This window comes from Podarcis melisellensis, assembly GCF_964234715.1.
Source record: "Podarcis melisellensis genome assembly, chromosome: 6".
Lineage (NCBI taxonomy): Eukaryota > Metazoa > Chordata > Lepidosauria > Squamata > Lacertidae > Podarcis > Podarcis melisellensis.
Window position 1 is genome coordinate 86,787,708 of NC_138538.1, and position 19,856 is coordinate 86,807,563.

The following is a 19,856-nucleotide window of genomic DNA, read 5'->3' on the forward strand; positions in this document are numbered from 1 at the left end:
AGAAATCGCTGTGTCGTCTGCCATGTCTACCCACTATTCTACACCAGGCTCCCCAGGCAATCCAATCTAGTAACCTGCCACACAGGAGATAAACAACAACAGGAGAAAAACAATATTCAAATTTCTATTTTAGACCGCCTTTTCTGTGATGTAGGTATGATGGGGGGTGTTCTTAGGTTACACCCCTTCTGTGATATATGTATGATGTTTCTGGGGGTGGTCTTGATCTACAGGGTGGCAATTTCAAAAGTCTTTATAAGGCCTTGCATGCCATTTTTTGGGGTTCCTCCTCTTTCCTGCAGGAGAGGGGAGCACCCTGTTGCAACAGATCAATAAAGATCAAGCTTACTAGCTGCTTTGCTTCTCAATATTCTCTGGTTGGCCTCTGTTATTCTCTCCTACCAATAGGGAACCCATGTAAGGACTCTATATGGGCTCTTGGATACCCCATAAGGGGAAAAGGGCAATTTTTTGTTTACAACAACACACACAAAGTTATTATTTACCTTCCATGCTCCCCGTAGTTCCTGGAACCAGAAAACCGGGCAGCCAGGCCCAGGTGCCTCACTCACTCTCCGCTGCCACAGTGGCTGCAACTGAGGTATATGGTTCATATTTGTATATTTTATTGTTAAAAGTTGTATGCCCCAAAGCCACAGGCGTTCCCTGCCTGCACAGATCTCCCTGTGCATGTGAATGTATGTCTGCTGGCCCACTCGGGGGTGTCACTTTAGAGGGTGAAACTTAATTTTTGCAAATTTCTCCAGTCCTTAAAATATGTTTTTGGGTGTAAGGAATTCCAACGTGCCACTGTTGTTGCGATTGGACAACATTTAGCATGCCAGGTCTAGTGGTCTGACAAAGAAGCACATAAACTATGCTTAGGGGAAACCAAAGAATTTTAATTTTGCCTTCTAAAAATGCCAGGTAATGTTAAATAATTAATAATAATATAACTGTAAGTACAGTGGTACCTTGGGTTACAGACACCTCGGATTACAAACACTTCAGGTTACAGACTCCGCTAACGCAGAAGTAGTACCTCGGGTTGAGAACTTTACCTCAGGATGAGAACAGAAATCGTGCGGCGGGAGGTCCCATTAGCTAAACTGGTACCTCAGGTTAAGAACAGACCTCTGGAATGAATTCAGTTCGTAACCAGAGGTACCACTGTACTTGGCAATAATTTTTAATTCCTTCTGTGTGATTGCACACACATTTTGCTTACCAAGCAAAACTAAATTATGTTAATTGAACCCAAATACTTTTTGAATCCCCAAGTGCTGTTATACCTATTTAGCACCCCTCATTTGGGAATTCTGAAAGTTGAAAAATTGAACACGCCCTATAGTAAAAGGGAAAGGAAAAGGACCCCAGGATGGTTAAGTCCAGTCAAAGGCGACTATGGGGTTGTGGTGCTCATCTCGCTTTCAGGCTGAGGGAGCTGGCGTTTGTCCACAGCTTTCTGGGTCAAGTGGCCAGCAGGACTAAACTGCTTCTGGCACAACGGGACACAGTGACAGAAACCAGAGCACATGGAAACACCGTATACCTTTCCACCACAGTGTTACCTATTTATCTACTTGCACTGGTGTGCTTTCAAACTGCAAGGTTGGCAGGAGCTGGGACAGAACAACGAGAGCTCACCCCATCGCAGGGATTTGAACCGCCAACCTTCTGATCAGCAAGCCCAAGAGGCTCAGTGGTTTAGACCACAGCGCCACCCGCGTCCTATAACATGCCCTATAATGCTCATGTGGTCACTGGTTTTTCAGGGTCTGTCCCCTGACCTAGTATTGTAATAAAAAAAATTAAGGTCTTGTATATATAATAAATGTTCATAAATGTACCAACCATGCACAAACAGATATGTGGACCACATGTCTGGAGCAGCACAGGAAGACCACCCTGAAACCATTTTGACTTCCAAACTGACCAAATGTTTTCTCTGCAAGGAGGGAGGGCAGGAATTGGGTAATCTCCATTTCAAAGGAATGGGCAGGTTACCAGGAAAAGCAATCAGATAAGGCATTATCAGATAACCTGGCAGACAGGAAAAACAACAACATTCAAATTTCTGTTGTAGACCACCTATTTCTGTGATGTAGGTATGATGTTGTGGGGGGTGGTCTTGGGTTACACCCCTTCTGTGATGTATGTATGATGTATGGAGGGGTGGTCTTGAGCTCCAGGGCAGGGAATTTAAAATGTCTATATAAGGGCAGGAACACCTTTGTTCCTGGCAGGAACACCTTTGTTCCTGGCAGGAACACCTTTGTTTGAACACCTCCTCTATCCTCCTGCGTGTGAGGGGAACACCCTGTTGCAACAGCTTTAATAAAGATCAGGCTTACTAGCTGCTTTGCTTCTCAGTATTCTCTGTTATTTTCTCCTACCAATAGGGAACCCATGTAAGGACTCTATATGGGCTCTTGGATACCCCATAAGGGGGAAAAAGCAGATTTTGTTTACAACTGTATGCACAGCCCACACACAGGGCAGTTGCTGCTGGCGCAACTCCACTTCCTCATATGCACATCATTCACTGTATATGGCTGGGTTGTGAGAACACGGTTCTGGTCACATAAAAAAAGGTAAAGGGACCCCTGACCATTAGGTCCAGTCGTGGCCGACTCTGGGGTTGAGGTGCTCATCTTGCTTTATTGGCCGAGGGAGCCGGTGTACAGCTTCCGGGTCATGTGGCCAGCATGACTAAGCCGCTTCTGGCGAACCAGAGCAGCGCATGGAAACGCCATTTACCAGTGGCATAGGCTGGGGGGTGCAGGGAGGGCTGGCCGCACCAGGCGCAACATCTGGGGGTTAGGGGGTGCAAATCCACGGGTTAGGGGGCACAAATTACTTGCCTTGCCCCGGGTGCTGACAACCCACGCTACGCCACTGCCGTTTACCTTCCCACCGGAGCGGTACCTATTTATCAACTTGCCCTTTGACATGCTTTCGAACTGCTAGGTTGTCAGGAGCAGGGACCGAGCAACGGGAGCTCACCCTGTCATGGGGGTTCGAACCACCGACCTTTTGATCGGCAAGTCCTAGGCTCTGTGGTTTAACCCACAGCACCACCCGCATCCCTATAGCATTTCTTAAAATCTCTTTTGCTGTCGTCCCGTCTCTTCTCCCCGTGGAAGGATAGGGGAGGTTCACAACAATGGATGGCACTTCAGGGCTATCACACACTAACTGCCCCCCCCCCTCCTTTCCGCAAAAAAAATGAGCTGCTTCAAGGGGCTGGTGCAACCCGCATCCTTTCGCTGCCCTGCTCCCTGAAATATAGGCATAATCGTGAAAGACTTTATCTGCGTAGGGATTAAAAGCTGCTCTCTGAGCCTTTTATGTGGCTGCAGAGTGCGATAAAAAAATACTTTAAATGAAGAATAATAACTGACAAAGTTTGGAAACGGTCGCTTTTCTTTCGTGATGCTGAGCAGCGAAGCTGATGTTATTTGCAGCCTGTTTCCGCTTTGAGAAAGTCACACTGCAGTAGGCATAACAGCATCTTGGGAGAGTGGGCTGCCGATACTTTAACATCCTCTGCATAATTCTTCCTCCCACTGACACAAATGTTGGCTAAATTAGTGGGAGGTCAGAAAGCAAAGTCACAACCAAAACAACATCCAAGCAACAGCAGCCTTTCATCTCTGGAAATTTTGTTGTGATGCAAAGTTTCCCTTTGCCAGCGCTCATTAATTTTCGGCGAGACGTGAACATCTTGCAAGGAACATCTTTGTCCTCAAGTAACACCCGTCCCTACCAGCTGGAAGCTATTCTCACTTTACGGCAGAGAACACTTCTGGCCAGACTACATCTCCCATCATTCTGTACGACAACATCTGGAGGCCCACAGGTATTCCTGAGGACTTTGTGACCACGATTATGGTTACACATATATTTGCAGAATAATGTAAGTAAAATGTTTCCAAGCACAGTTCAAAGTGCTGGCACTGACCTTTAAAGCCCTAAACGGCGTTGGCCCAGTATACCTGAAGGAGCATCTCCACCCCCATCATTCAACCTGGACACTGAGGTCCATCTCCGAGGGCCTTCTGGCGGTTCCCTCACTGTGAGAAGTGGGGTTACAGGGAACCAGGCACAGGGCCTTCTCGGTAGTGAGGCCCGCCCTGTGGAACACCCTCCCATCAGATGTCAAGGAAATAAACAACTATCTGACTTTTAGAAGACATGCGAAGGCAGCCCTGTTTGGGGAAGTTTTTATTGTTTATGTTTTATCGTTGCTCGGTCCCAGCGCCTGCCAACCTAGCAGTTCGAAAGCACCCCTGGGTGCAAGTAGATAAATAGGGACCACTTACTGGCGGGAAGGTAAACGGCGTTTCCGTGTGCTGCGCTGGCTCGCCAGATGCAGCTTTGTCACGCTGGCCACGTGACCTGGAAGTGTCTCCAGACAGTGCTGGCCCCCGGCCTCTTAAGTGAGATGGGTGCACAACCCTAGAGTCTGTCAAGACTGGCCCGTATGGGCAGGGATACTGTGATGGGACGATGAGCTGCTTGTGCGTAAAATGCAAGTCCCTCAGAGTTTGATCAGGTTTTCAAACCTCTGCCTGTGACGGAGCCCCTCCAGCATGGCTGCGTCAATCACTAGTAGCATCCGAAAGTGGCTGCTTTCGGAATCGTTTCCAACATAAAAGCTCTTTAACGGAAACACGTCGTCTGGCCTCTCGGCGTGACAGTTTCCGGCGAGGTGTGGGTGTCCCTATAGGAGGTCCTGAGACCTCCCCACTGTTTTCGCTGGAAGCGTCTCTGAGCCATCCCTCCGACTCACTTTCCCTTGGAGTTCTTGCTCGCCCTCTACTGGTTCCCTCTTCCGCTGCTACTCCTCTCTCAACCTCAGTGAGCCTTTGCGCCCCCGGCGCTTTAGATGGCAGTTCCCTGACATCCACCTCCCCTCCAGGGCCCCCTTCACCCCCTCCCGTCTCCTCCCCTACTGGCGGTGAGGAGGTAAAACCCCTGAAAGAACCTCCTTCGTCTTCCGACGTCGCGAACACTTCCCTCCACTTGTTGCTGTTCCTACTCTCTCGGTAATCTTCGTCATCGGAGTCCACTCCCTCTTCCAACTCCGACTCCGCGAACCCTTCCATTTCCTCTTCCTCATCGGTGGTGCCGAAATACTCCCTCCTAAACCTTGCTATCGGCTGAGGTTTCCTCGGGAACCTTTGGTGGAACGTTTCTGTTAAAACCTCGTCATTGACTTCCTCTGCATTCACCCAGGTGTTTTCTGACTCCGGTTCCCCTTCCCACGCCACCAAATACTCCACCTGATTACCCTTCCACCTGGAATCGAGGATTTCCGCTACATGGTTGCGGCGTTCCCTCTCTTCCAAGGCTGGTCCCCTGACGTACTCCCCTTCACGTCCCCCCCTGTATGGTGACAGTAACGACCTGTGGAACACTGGGTGCAATTTCATGTGGTTGGGTAATCGGAGTTTGAAAGCTACCGGGTTGACCTGCTGAATGACCTCAAAGGGTCCCAATCTTCTGGGCCTCAATTTCTTACAACCCCCTTTGAACGGCAACCCTTGGGTTGACAACCACACTTGATCCCCCACCCTTATGGTTTCACCTTCCCTTCTGTTCTTGTCTGCCTGCTTCTTATATTGTGCCTTAGCCCTTTCTAAGTTGAGCTGGAGCTGATGATGGATCGCTTCCATCTCTTCTACAAAATGTTCAGCCGCTGGGACGCTCCATCTCTCCCCTCCTTCCCCTGGAAATGCCCTGGGGTGACACCCGTAATTTGCCAAAAAGGGACTCATCCCTGTGGACACATTCTCCGCATTATTGTAGGCAAATTCTGCCAACGCCAACTTTTCGACCCAATCGTTCTCTCTGTCATTGACATAACACCTCAGATATTGTTGAAGAATGCCATTTGCTCTTTCCGCCTGCCCGTTGGTTTCAGGGTGCCGGGCAGTTGAAAAATTGACTTCCACGTGCAGCAAGCTCATGAGCTTCCTCCAGAACCTGGAAGTAAATTGTTTGCCGCGATCTGGGATCACCCTCAAGGGAGCCCCGTGCAACCTAAAGATGTGTTCTACAAACAACTTCGCTGTTTCTTCCGCTGTGACTGCATGTGAGCATGCTACAAAGTGGCACATCTTAGTTAACAGGTCTACTACTACCATGATGGCTGTTTTCCCCTTGGACTTTGGCAGATCCGTCATAAAATCTATTGATATCGCTTCCCAAGGCCGTTCTGGTGTGGGTAATGGTTCTAATAACCCTGCCGGCGCCCTTCTTTCCCCTTTGGCTCGCTGACATTGGTCACACCCTCTTACATACTCCCTTACATCTTCCCTCACCTTAGGCCACCAAAATTCCCTGGTAACCAACCACATGGTCTTGTGTTGTCCAAAATGTCCCGCCGTGGGGCTATCATGCAACTGCTTGAGTACTCTCCCCCTCAATTCACCTTCGGGTATATACAGTGCCCCTTTGTAATACAATGCCCCATTTCTTTCCTCAAAACCTCCGGGGCTCTCGCCCTCCCCCCTGAGACCTCTGAGCTTATCCTGGGCATATTCATCATTTTCCGTTTCCTCTACCAGTTCTCGTTGCCCCACCAGCGCCGCCCCACACACCCAGCGGTCCTCAGGGATGACATGTCTCTCTTCGATCACCCCCTCCCCTTCCCAATACTCTGGTTTGCGTGAGAGCGCGTCCGCCCTGACGTTTTCTGGGCCTGGCACATAACAAATTTCAAAGTTGAATTTGGAGAATTCCTGTGCCCATCTCACTTGTCGTTGGTTGAGCACTCGAGCTGTTCTCCAATACTCTAAATTCTTGTGGTCGGTGCACACTTGCACCTTGTGTTGTGCCCCAATTAATAAATGTCTCCACCTCCGGAATGCTTCGTGAATGGCAAGTAGTTCCCTGTCATACACCGTGTAATTCCTCTCGGATTTATTCAGCTTCCGCGAGAAGAAGGCACACGGTCTCCACTCCGACGCACTCCTCCCCGGTTGAAGAAGGACCGCCCCTACCGCCCGGTCGGATGCATCGGTTTCCACTCTCATGGGTTTTCGTAAATCCACATGCAGAAGTTGTTCTTCCGAGGCGAAAGCCCTTTTCAGTTCTTCAAAGGCTCGATCCGCCTCTACCGTCCAAACAAATTTCTTCTTGCTGCTGAGGCAGTCGGTGATGGGCGCCGTCAAGTGGGCAAAGTTCTTGATGAACTTCCGATAAAAGTTCCCAAACCCCAAGAATCTTTGCACGTCCTTCTTGGTCTTCGGTGTCTTCCATTCCAGTACCGCTTGTACCTTGCCTGGATCCATGGCCAATCCCTTGTCTGACAAGCGGTACCCCAGGAATTCCACCTCCTTGGTATGAAACTGGCACTTCTCCAGTTTCACCCACAGCTGGTTGGCTTGCAGCCTGCCCAACACTTCTCGAACGTCCCTCACATGCTGTTCCTCATCTTCCGAATACACCAACATGTCGTCTAAAAAGGCCACACAATTCTTGTAGAGCAAAGGTCCCAGAACGTGGTTTATAAAAGCTTGAAAACACGCGGAGCCCCCTTGTAGACCGAAGGGCATAACGAGGTATTCAAAGGCTCCCAAAGGGGTAAACATGGTGGTCTTCCATTCATCTCCCTTCCTTATGCGTATCAGATTGTACGCCCCCCGCAGGTCCAGCTTTGTAAAAATCTTTCCCTTCCTTACTCTGGTCAAAATGTCATCAATTCGGGGCATAGGGAAAGCCAGGGGCTCCGACACTGCATTGAGGGCCCTAAAGTCACACACCAGTCTCGGTTTGTCTGTGTTCTTTTTGTCCACAAAAAACACTGGGCTGCCCCCCACCGCTCGGGACTCTCTGATGAAACCTCGCTTCAGGTTTTGTCAATGAACTCCCTCAGCTCCTGCATCTCCCTGTCTGACATGGCGTACAGCTTGCCTACTGGGAGTTGGGCCCCAGGGAGTAGGTTGATTTGACAGTCAAAGGGTCTATGCGGTGGCAGTTTGTCTGCTTCCCTTTCGCTGAATACGTTGCTCAGATCTGCGTATTGCGGGGGCACCTTCCCTTTGTCCATTACTTCCATCCCGGCTAGGGTGACTCTGTCTCCTCCCGAAACCTTCCCCTCCTTGCAGTGTTCTAGGCAATGCGCTGACCCAAAGGAGACCACCCTCTGATGCCAGCCCACTAGCGGATCGTGTAGCGCCAGCCAGCTCATCCCCAAAATGATGGGCGCTCCTCCCAGGATGGCCACATTAAACGCTATCTGTTCGGTGTGCCTTGCCACCCTCATTATCATCGGGACAGTCTGTTGGCTAACTTCTCCCCCCAACAGCTCTCTGCCGTCAATCGTAGTCACCTGCAAGGGGTTACTTAAAGGGATGGTCTGTATCTGGTGCTCAGCTGCAAACTCCTTACTCATGAAATTACAGGAGCTGCCTGAATCCAAAAGCGCCTTGATCTTTAGTGGGTGTCCGTTTGGCAGTTCTAGTAACACCTCTATCACTAAAGCGGGTCTGGGAGGTTCCGGCATGGGCACTTTCACTGCTCTTTGGCCTGGCTGCTGTGCCCCGACGGTGGCAGCCAGGCGTTGGCTTTTACTTGCTCCTTGCCTTCCTCTTCCTTTCCCCCAACAGCTCCTGCCATCCCTTGCCATTCCTTTCTTTGTGGGCAGACTCTGGCAAAGTGCCCTGGCTGTTGGCAGAGATAACATCTCTTGGCGCTCCTTCCCTCCTTCTTCCGCCCTTCACTGGGATTTGAAACTGCGCGCGCCCGCGCTGTTCCAACTTCCATCGGCTCTGCCGGCGGGAAAGGTGGCTCTGGAATGTCTGGAATGCGGAACTCCCTCCAACGGTCTCCTTTCCCTTCCCGCTTTTCCAAAGCCCTCGCCTCCTGGCGCGCTCCTATGCACAGCGCAGATTTGGTTAACTGATCCATAGACTCCGCCCTGGGCCCCCGGGAAAGCTCATCTTTGACGGTTGAAGAAAGCCCCTCTTCGAAAAGCATTTGGATGGGCTCCGCCGATAGGTCCCACCCCAATTTATGAATCAGCATAGTAAACTCAGTCCAGTACTCACGGACAGATCTGCTTCCTTGCTGGCAAGCCATTAACTGCCTTCGCACCACCCCCTGCTCAATATCGCTGGAAAACATCAGGTCCATGGCACGAAAAAACTTCCTCGTGTCCTTTAGGATCTCATTATTCGCTGCCATCAGGGGTCTAACCCAATCCTTCGCCCCGGATTCGAGATGGCCAATCACAAAAGCCACTCGCGATTCCTCGTCGGGGAAGTCATCAAACTGCAAGTTTAGAGCGTATTGCATCTCTGTTCTAAAGGCATGATAGTTCCTGGGATCCCCCCCGAATTTCTGCACCAATCCTGGCACCTTTCTGGCGAGCGGGGTGGTTTTCTCCTTTCCCTTTTCTGCATCCTGAGCCCTCCTCTCCTCAAGCCTCGCCGTTTGCAGCGCCAACTGGATCTCCAACGCCCTGTACCTTTCTTCCAGGCTTGGACCCCCTCCAGCTGCTCCTGCTCCTCCGGTTCCGGCTGGGTTGCTCATGATGCTTCTCCCTGCACAAGCTGGCTTTCGGTGACTTTCGGATTGCTGTGATGGGACGATGAGCTGCTTGTGCGTAAAATGCAAGTCCCTCAGAGTTTGATCAGGTTTTCAAACCTCTGCCTGTGACGGAGCCCCTCCAGCATGGCTGCGTCAATCACTAGTAGCATCCGAAAGTGGCTGCTTTCGGAATCGTTTCCAACATAAAAGCTCTTTAACGGAAACACGTCGTCTGGCCTCTCGGCGTGACAGTTTCCGGTGAGGTGTGGGTGTCCCTATAGGAGGTCCTGAGACCTCCCCACTGTTTTCGCTGGAAGCGTCTCTGAGCCATCCCTCCGACTCACTTTCCCTTGGAGTTCTTGCTCGCCCTCTACTGGTTCCCTCTTCCGCTGCTACTCCTCTCTCAACCTCAGTGAGCCTTTGCGCCCCCGGCGCTTTAGATGGCAGTTCCCTGACAGATACCTTTACCTTTACCTTTAATATTCTATTGGGAGCCGCCCAGAGTGGCTGGCGAAGCCTAGCCAGATGGGCAGGGTATAAGTATTCAGTAGTTGTTGTTGTTGTTGTTAAACAGCAATGAAGCAGATCTATGCCTGTGGAGCCTGCAATCTAAAGGGTGACAATGGGGAAGGTAACAGAGAAAGGAATGAAGAAGCAAGTGTAACACCAACAACGTCACACTTCCTGAATGAGTGTGAATTTTAAGCTAGCTCACTCTGGTCTATTCACTATGCCCAAGTCTGCCACAAGATATCCCCAGACCTCAGATGGTCACCACTGCCCCATACGTTGCTGTTGTACCCCCACACCACCCTCATACACTGACCTCCCCTCCTCCTCCTGTTGCTGCAGTGATATGCCAGCAGTACCAGGAATACGTTACCAAGGAGCTCAGTTCAGCTGGAACTCTGTACATGCCCAGAACTATATGCGAAATTTGGCTCTGCTCTGAGGAATCAGCATGAGTGTGCCGGAGTCAACACTGAAAGGGCCCTATGTTGTAGCCAGCTCTGATGCCAGTATGTTGCCAGCTATAAAAAGGAACCGGTCGCATATGCCCAATGAGATTTCTGGAACCCAGTACCGTATCTAATGAAAACATAACTCACAATTCAGCCATTAATCGTCTTCTGCAGGCAAATCGAATTCCCTCCGGGGAGCGTATCTTGCCTTGATTAAAAAAAAATACCCTCTTTTGCATTTCTTGAGAAATCTAAGCCTGTCCCTTTCAGCAAGGGCCAGATCACCTTATTAAAACAAGATGCTCAAGAGACTTATTCCTCTAGTGGGGAAATTTAACAGAGGTGGCTCCACAACAACCCATGATAATCTATTACCTGTGCCTTCCTCTTATGTACGTACCCTTGCACCCTTTCTCAGACCTCAGTAGAAGTTCCTTTTCAAATTTAGGCCAATGTCCACCAATAACCCATTCCTATAAGCAAATGCCCCCAGCATTCCAAAACTTTTACTTTGTTGGAAGAGTGCAGCTTCTTTAACCCTAGATCTCTTTGTTTCATCCTCATTCTTGTTCCCTAGCCTTTGCACCATGTTTGTTATTTTCTTTGGTGGACGATTAGCCAGGTCTCCACTGTGGAGAGGCACCAGCCAGTGTCTTTCAAGCAGAATGTGTTTGTTTTCCTTGCTTCTTTCACTAGAACCCAAAATAAAATCTAAAAGTGAAAGATGGTTTAAAGGAGGCAGGAGGAAGCACCTCAGCCTCTCAAAAGTTTGAGGCAATCACTGTCTCTGGGTAGTGGGACCTGAGTTTCACCTCTCCTAACATCCCCAAAGAACTGCAACTGACCCTTAGATGCAGACTCTCACCCATTCATAATGAAGTACCAACATGTGACAGCTTCTCAGTTCTCCTGTGTTCATTCAACAGCAGGACAGTAATTTTGTGTTTCAACTCTCTCGCTTCTTTCAGTTTGTCCACTGCTAAACTGGTCTTCAAGACTTTGCCTCGTATTCATATACATGGCCATTCTCCAAATTCAACTCAGTGGTGTAACGTTGGAAAATGTTGATCACTTCTCCTACCTAGGCAGTTATCTTTCCACAAGGGCCAACACTGATGCCTGAGCTCTGCAAGTACAGCTTTATCCCAATTTAAGTGCAGAGTGTTTGAGGACCGGGACATTTGCAGGGAAACCAAAATGCTTGTTTCAAAGCTATTGTACTACCAACCTTACTGTATGCTTGTGAAACGTAGACCACTTATAAACGCCATCTCCAACTCCTTGAATGATTCCATCAACAGTGTCTCTGAAAATTTTTACATATCACTTGTGAAGACAGGTGAACTAATGTCAGTGTACTGGAAGAAGCAAAGCTCACCAGTGTCAAAGCAATGATTCTTCAACATCAACTTTGTTGGACTGGTCATGTTGTACGGATGCCTGATGGTCGTCTTCCAAAGCAACTACTCTATTCCAAACTTTAAAATGGAAGGCGTAATGCTGGTGGGTCAACGAAAGAGGTTCAAAAACTCTCTCAAGGCAAATCTAAAAAAATGTAGTATAAACACCAACAACTGGGAAACACTGGCCTGTGAGCGCTCCAATTGGAGAACGGCCTTTACCAAAGGTGTCATGGGCATTGAAGACGCTCAAAGTCAAGATGAAATGGAGAAACGTGCTAAGAGGAAGGCACACTTGGCAAATCCTCACCCTGATCAACTCCTGCCCGGAAACCTATGTCCCCACTGTGGAAGGATGTGTGGATCCAGAATTGGCCTCCACAGTCACTTATGGACTCACTGTTAAAACTGAGTTCATGGAAGACAATCTCACTTGGCTACAAGTAATTGCCAAAGAAGAAGAAGAACCTGCATGATATATTACAATGATTTTGCTCTTCCGTACTTCTTTATTAGCACTTCAAGCTGCAACAATGGCTCCAGGTTCTGCCCAACTCTGGGGGCAGGGCCGTCATGTGCACATGATGTCATGCATACAATGCACACTTGTGATGTCACATGGCTAGGAGGTCCTCCGCAGCCATGGGGAGGCCCAGTGTGGCCCAACAGCACCCATCACAGTTGTGGGAAGGCCTGGCAGGGTCCGTCGCAACCATGGTGAGGCCCAATGTGGCCCGACAGGGCCCACTGCAGCAAGGCCCAACAAAGCCTGCCCCCCCATATGGGGGGCTCAGCCCCATCCCAATATATGGGGGGTGAGATGTCCTCAGCCCCTGTTATGTACTGAGTTGAATAGGATCCAAAATGCAGCAGTCTGATTGGTCCTAGAACAACAGGATTCAGAATGGAGCAGTCTGATTGGTCCTAGAACAATGCAGCAGTATGATTGGTCCGCAGGAGCCACCCAATCCAGCTCTAGGTGGAAGTGAATCCACAACCTGATTGGCCTACAGGAGAATCCCGGAATTAGCCAATCACGTGCAGCCCATTGTGTAAATAATGTATATAAAGCAGATATTGTGGGGGAACTTCCATTTCTCCTCACCAATATGGGCTGAATAAAGAGCATGAAATCCACTCTCGACTCCGAGTATATTTCAGCCCCAGAGAATTGGAGCCTATGAGGTGCAATGTTGTTTTTTTCTAAATCTCATAATTGTGTTGCTACATTCCCCAATGCAAAGTAGGCAACTTTGTCCATTGTAACATCTAAGCCATGCAACCATCTCTGGTAAAGATCAGTTGACAGGTTCATAAGAAACTACCTTACACGGAGTCAGACCATTGTTCCATGTAGCTCAGTAATGTCTACACAGGTTGGCAGCAGCTTTCTGGGGTTCCACATATGGATCTTTCCCGGTCCTACATGAAGAATGCTGACAACTGAACCTGGAACCTTTAGCGTGAACAGAATGTGTTCTGCTACTGAACCCGTATTGCTAATTCCCCCTAGATTTGTATTTCTATAAATACAACATGTAAGATTCAAGTCGGCAGGCATGCGCCCTGGCGCACAAGCAAATCGGATAATACAGAGCAGGTCTGAGAGCGGAGCCCAACAGTTTTTGTCAGTTGGAGCAATATACAAAAGCCATTTATTCCCAGGTGGGCAGCTATAAAAAGGAAAATGTCCTTGGTTCGCAAGCAAACAAAAGAATGAAAGCATTTATCCCGAGATGAGTTGGCAGCCCTACTGCACACTCATATTCCAGCTTGTCTCTGAAGAGACATCTGACGCTCACCCAATTTCAGTCCTTAGGCTAAGTTCCAATCTAAGATCCTCAGGTTCCTGGTTCAAAATGCCTGGCACATTTCCAAAGGCGTAACTGTTAATCCACTTTTTCCATATTCAAATCACACCAGACCCACACATATCTGAATTTGTATAACAACAACTTTGGCATTTCTCATTTACACCAGTAGTAGGCGTTGTTGTTTGTCCCTGCCTAATTCATTGATTCCATTATGCAGATTAAATAGGTCGCAAATGTTGATAGCTACGGGCACACTTTGTTTTTTGAAGGGGGAAAAAACCCTTCCTGCCCAAGAAATGTGCAAAAGCGCAAAGTCAGTGTTCTGGTTGTGTAGTGTTCTGGTTTTGTGCAAATCTGAGGGATCCAAAGGGAGGGAAATGTATCCCTCCGTTCAGGGGCACACCAGAAATAGTTATGAGCATGGTTAGAAAGGAAACTAAAGCACTGAGGAAGGGGTGGGTGTGGAAAGGGGAGGAGCAGAAAGTGAGAATTGATTCACCCACCCAAACACACCATCTGCACTCCCAAGTGGTGTGGTTTGGATCCAGTGAAATTTTTCGTAGGGGAATAGTTAGGGCTACAGGCGTCAGCTTGCGAGGGTGACTGGGGGAGTGCTGATGCCCTGATGTCCCAACGCCATACCTTCCTCCCCAAGGCGGACAGAAGCTTCCTGGCTAGGCGGGCTTTGGGAAGGTTGTGGAAGGGCTCTTGGACCCACAAGAGCATCACACCTCCCTCAGCCAGGCAGAAACTTCCTGGGCTTTGGGAAGGAGGCAACAGGCTTTAATACTTTAATATTAGTGGGATGCGGGTGGCGCTGTGGTCTTAACCACGGAGCCTCTTGGGCTTGCCGATCAGAAGGCCAGCGGTTCAAATCCCCACGATGGAGTGAGATCCCGTTGCTCTGTCCCAGCTCCTGCCAACCTAGCAGTTTGAAAGCACGTTAAAGTGCAAGTAGATAAATAGGTACCGCTGCGGCGGAAAGGTAAATGGCGTTTCTGTGCGCTCTGGTTTTCGTCACGGTGTCCTGCTGCACCAGAAGTGGTTTAGTCCTGCTGGCCACATGACCCGGAAAGCTGTCTGTGGACAAACGCCGGCTCCCTCGGCCTGAAAGTGAGATGAGCGCCGCAACCCCATAGTCGCCTTTGACTGGACTTAACCGTCCAGTGGTCCTTTACCTTTACCTTAATCATCCAATTTACCAGGAACATTTAGTAGACTATCCTAGTCCCCCTAAGTCCACCGACCGCAGGCCACTGTTTGGATCCCGAATTAACCCTAGTGAAGTGGATTATCCCCATATCATGCAAACCCAGATTTATAGGGGGAAAGCACTGAGAATGCAACAGTTAGAGGATCGTATCATGCGGACTATGCAAATTACATGGAAATGCAAACCGCTGCAAGCACCTAGGGCCAAATTCAACCAACAAGACTGTCCCAGCAGAAGTCTGGAGAGCCAGTGCGGTGTAGTGGTTAAGAGCGGTAGATTCGTAATCTGGTGAACTGGGTTCGCGTCTCCGCTCCTCCACATGCAGCTGCTGGGTGACCTTGAGCTAGTCACACTTCTTTGAAGTCTCTCAGCCTCACTCACCTCACAGAGTGTTTGTGGGGGAGGAAGGGAAAGGAGAATGTTAGCCGCTTTGAGACTCCTTTGGGTAATAATAAAGCGGGATATCAAATCCAAACTCTTCTTCTGTGCAAGGACTTCCACTAGTGCAGTGGTGCTTCCCCCATTCTGCTCTGCCCGAAAGTGCAGTGAGTGTGGGCTGCCTCGGGTGTCACCACTGAGGGGGGTAACAAAATGCCAAGCGGCACTCACCGCAGGGCCTGCAGCACGCCTGGGAGGGACGCAGTGGCTTGGGCGTGCCCAAATTGTCCACCCACTGCCTCTCCCTCAGCTGTAGGGCGGCTGAGTGGGAGGGGCAGGCAGACTGTGGAGGACCTGCAGTGCGCCCCGCCCTCGCCCTGCCCCTATGGGCGGCTCGCCCCACCCCAGGCGCCTGAGCGGCTTCCTCTGCCGCTGCCCTGCCCATGCATCACCCATGCCCCACCCCCAGATGGACCCCAAGAGAGCTAGGAGAACCCACAGAACAGTGTGCAGAGGGAGGAGAGGGTGGGTTGTTCCATCTGAAACATGTGAGCTGGCAAAATGACACCCCCCCAACAGGGCTCCAACAAATTCTTCCCATAGCAAATGACAGTGTCTGTAAGTAAAGGTAAAGGGACTCCTGACCATTAGGTCCAGTCGTGGCCGACTCTGGGGTTGCGGCGCTCATCTCGCTTTATTGGCCGAGGGAGCCGGCGTACAGCTTCTGGGTCATGTGGCCAGCATGACTAAGCTGCTTCTGGCAAACCAGAGCAGCGCACGGAAATGCCGTTTACCTTCCCGCCGGAGCAGTACCTATTTATCTACTTTCACTTTGATGTGCTTTCAAACTGCTAGGTTGGCAGGAGCGGGTACCAAGCAACCGGAGCTCACCATGTGGCGGGGATTCAAACCACCGACCTTCTGATCGGCAAGTCCTAGGCTCTGTGGTTTAACCCACAGCACCACCTGCGTCCCGCCAGTGTCTGTATTGTAGGGAAAAAAGGAAGGACGGACACAGAGTCTTGTGGCACCTTAAAGGTTGACATATTTATGCCTCCAGAAAATTTATGCCACAAAAAATCGCTAGCTTTTAAGGTGCCGCAAGACTCTTTCTAATATTTGAAATTACTTGCAATGAAGTCTAAATGCTGGGGGGAAAATCACTGATGCAGATTAAAACATAATGTTGATGAATCCTGTTGTGCGACATTGGTCATTCTCATGGTTAGCCAGCAAAAATTCTGGGTGGGCACACATCTTGGCCAGCGCTGGGCATGTGCTTGCTAGCTAATTTGTGTCGGTTTCAGAATTAAAGGCACACATGTTTATTGTTTAAGCTATTTTGGATTTGGGTGGGAGGTGGGGCTGGAAATGTGTCAATGGTGACCTCTACTTCAGACTATGGGTGGTGGATTTGGTTTAATAAATTGAACACGACCTCACTGCCACAAAAGGGCACAATGAAGTTTGGGCGATAAGCAGAGTACTTTCACTGTTGTTAGTTACCCTAGTTAAAAGTCTGGTGGCTAATCACCTAAGCATCCTGCGATTGGTTGGCAATGCTAATAAATATAGAGTGACACAAATAAAATTAAATTAGCCAGTGACCTAAACTGACACAGTTCGAGTGCCAGTGCATCCTTGCCTGACCGTAAGCCCCATGAAGACAATGGGACTTACTTCTGAGTAAACGTGCCTAGGATCCCGCTGTCAAAGTCTCCCACCTTTTCAGACCCTCTGATGCAATGTGCGGCACTGCAAAGGCAGTTTCTTGCGTTTAAGTATGTTGATGCCTTTCACGAAGCAACAGGAGGACAATGTGCCCACATCAAGCCATGCTCCTTTTGTGGAATGCCCCCTACAGGCGAGGAATGGCTTTGCAAACCGTTTTGGGGGTTTATTTATTTATTTAAGGGAGCGGGGAAAACAGGAAATGTTTGCGATTATATGACTGTTAATGATCACCCCAATCACAGATAAGCATTTTCCTAGGCTTTTTTTAAAAAATAAATTCCTTAACGATTTAAAAACAAAAGCAGCAATAATAGCTGGGAACAACTGGATTCCTGAATGCCCCAACCATTTTCAGATGTTTGCATTCATGAGGAGTGTTGCCTCAGGTGAAACGAGCAGCAGCAATGTCAGAATTTTTAAACACTTTAAAAGTGTTTGGCTTGAAGTGATCTCTGTGCTTTGAATAGCCACATGCCTCAGGCTAAGGAATCCAGGTTTCTATTTCCTTGTGGGGTCACCAGGAGACTTTTGACAATGGAAGAGAAGAAAGCCCCAAGAAAGGGGATAGAAAACAGATGCTTTGGAGTGGGAGAGGAAACAGGAAGAATATGTATATAAACAGCAGAGAGGATGAGGAATGCAGAGGGGGGGGCAAGGAGGAGGAGCAGCGCAACTGAAGCATGCCGCAATAAAATCTGCATTGCATCCTACAAACATTTTATTTGAAACGCAACAACACAGCAAGCATGGAGGGTCAAAGGTCAGGGTTTGGGGAGGGTGTGCGCATAGGTCCCCTGCAGGGCCCAGGGTTATTACCTTTTGTATAGAGGAATGTACATCCGGTTTTCAAGGATAAATCAGAACTTTAGAAACTCATGAAAAACGTGCCTCATGATTTATAAGCAGTTCATGAATGCCATTCATTCTCCACAGACACAGCTTGCAGTTAACACCTCCACGTACTGGGCTGGTTCAATAAGGCACAGCGTGAGACTCGCCCTTTATTCCGGCAGAAAATTCAATGGAAATGGAGCGGCAGATATTCAAGAAACTAATTTTTTAGAGTTTGTTGCTCTCTACAGCAATCATTTGTGTGTGCAGTTAGGAACACAAGTGCGCTGAAAGAAATGCGTTAATTAAATAAGAAAGGCTCCTTTCAATCAGCCTGTGTTTCAGAGCAAGTAATCCATTGACCATCTCTACATTAGAAGTGATCCGCAATGTGAACGTACGCATGTCTACTCAGAAGTAAGTCCATTGAGCTCAATGGGACTTACTCCTAAGTAAGCATGTACAGGACTGCAGCCCCAATCGCCTCTGATAGAGACCTTCCAAAATTATGTATCCTCAGATGATTCCACTTGTGTCCCTGCTCTTTTCGGTCTCTCTGGGTAGATGAGTCAAGCGTCCCCCAAGCCCACATTTTAATTTAGGTGCGGGAAATGTCCTGTTGTTTTGTGCCATTTTAAGTCAAAGTTGCTAGGCAATCCCAGAAAACTTCCCCCTTAGACTTGAATACACCTCAGTATGTACACACGTGTGGGTGTGGGTGTGTGGGTGTGTGTGTGTGTGGGCGCGTGTTTGCAAGCAGCGCCCAATTTGAGGAAGCTCAAAAGCATCGTCTTACCTGGATCGTGAAAAGGGACCAGTGCAAAGTTGTAAAGCGGTCTCTTGGGTCTCTTCAATGAGGTCTCCAGAATTTTGGACGCTCCCTCAATCACCTGAACTAAGTCATCATACATGGAGCCAGTCACGTCAAACACAAAAGCCAAGGTAGACGCTCCCTCCGGGATCTCTTCATCCGTGGTCTGAGGCTCCAGTTCTACCACAGCATCTTGTGCGCAGCAAAGAGAAAAAAGGAGAGCAACCGCCAGTGATGCCCTCAGGGGGACATTGTGATGGGAATTCATTTTTCTTCGTCCTCCTCCTCCTCCTCCTCCTCCAGGGTACCTAAGCAATGCTCTCAGTTCGCCCACACTAAGCATCACAAAGGATCCCTTCTGGTTGCTGGGGAGGGTGCATTCGATCTTTCCTTTTGCAAAGCAGCAGAGTCAAAAAGTCCTTTTCCTCCTTTTCTTGGGTTTTTTACTTTGCACAAAGCACTTTTCACAGACCCAAGGGAGGTAGAGAGAGAAAGAGGCAAGGGGAATTGTGCAGTCCTTTTTCTTTTTTTTTGCTAGCAAGTTGCTGGTTCCTTCTTCCCTTCCCCAGTCTACTTGTCTGCAAGAGTTTTGGCAGCCTCTGGCCAAGCGAAGGGAGAGAGAGTCCAATTCATGTCCCCTGTGCAGCTGCTGCTACTTCTGCCGCTGCCGCCACCGCCTCTGGATTCTTTGGCAAGAGGCAGAGGCTCTCCAAAAGTTCGGCTGCTGTAAGGGAGTCTTTGGCTAGAAACTGAGGCTTCTCCCTGCTGCTGCTGCTGCTGCTGCTGTTGCTGCTGAGGCAACAAGGAGTGGATGCTCAGCCCAGCTCGCCTTCTCATTGGTCTGCCCCACTTCCCCACCTTTGCCTCCCAGGCCCCCTTTTAGGGTGACTTCTTGAAAATGGTATTTAGGGTCACACGAGTGCCGCAAAATCACTCAAGGCAAATCTCTTTCATATGCAGTAATGAAAACACAGGCACAGTTGTGATTCGGTTATGGAGGAAATATTTGCTGGGGGGGGCGGGAAGGGGCACCTATCTCCTGCTTCCTTTTATCAGAGATTGTTTAAATACACTTAAAGCAATGGGTATCCTTTTCGCCACTAGAGTGTCTGGCCCCCCCCCCCCCCGCTTCCCGCCTCCAGTAATTTGAGCTCAACCAGGCATAGATTCTTT

The 19,856-nt window shown here is 49.2% G+C and overlaps 1 protein-coding gene across 3 annotated transcripts in view; it reads right to left on the bottom strand.

The window, feature by feature from the left end:
* Positions 1-19,492, bottom strand: part of HMCN1 (hemicentin 1) — a 301,360-nt gene extending 281,868 nt beyond the window's left edge. Inside the window, exon 1 of one of the 3 annotated variants that reach the window (XR_014169289.1) lies at positions 18,669-19,492. Coding sequence is in view for 2 of the 3 variants with exons in the window: in XM_081914788.1 (XP_081770914.1) it covers positions 18,669-19,026 (358 nt within the window). In the remaining variant the exon portion in view is untranslated. The remainder of the gene's footprint in view (positions 1-18,668) is intronic. The other 2 variants (XM_081914788.1, XM_081914789.1) reach the window with 2 other exon arrangements.
* Positions 19,493-19,856: the final 364 nt, after the last annotated feature.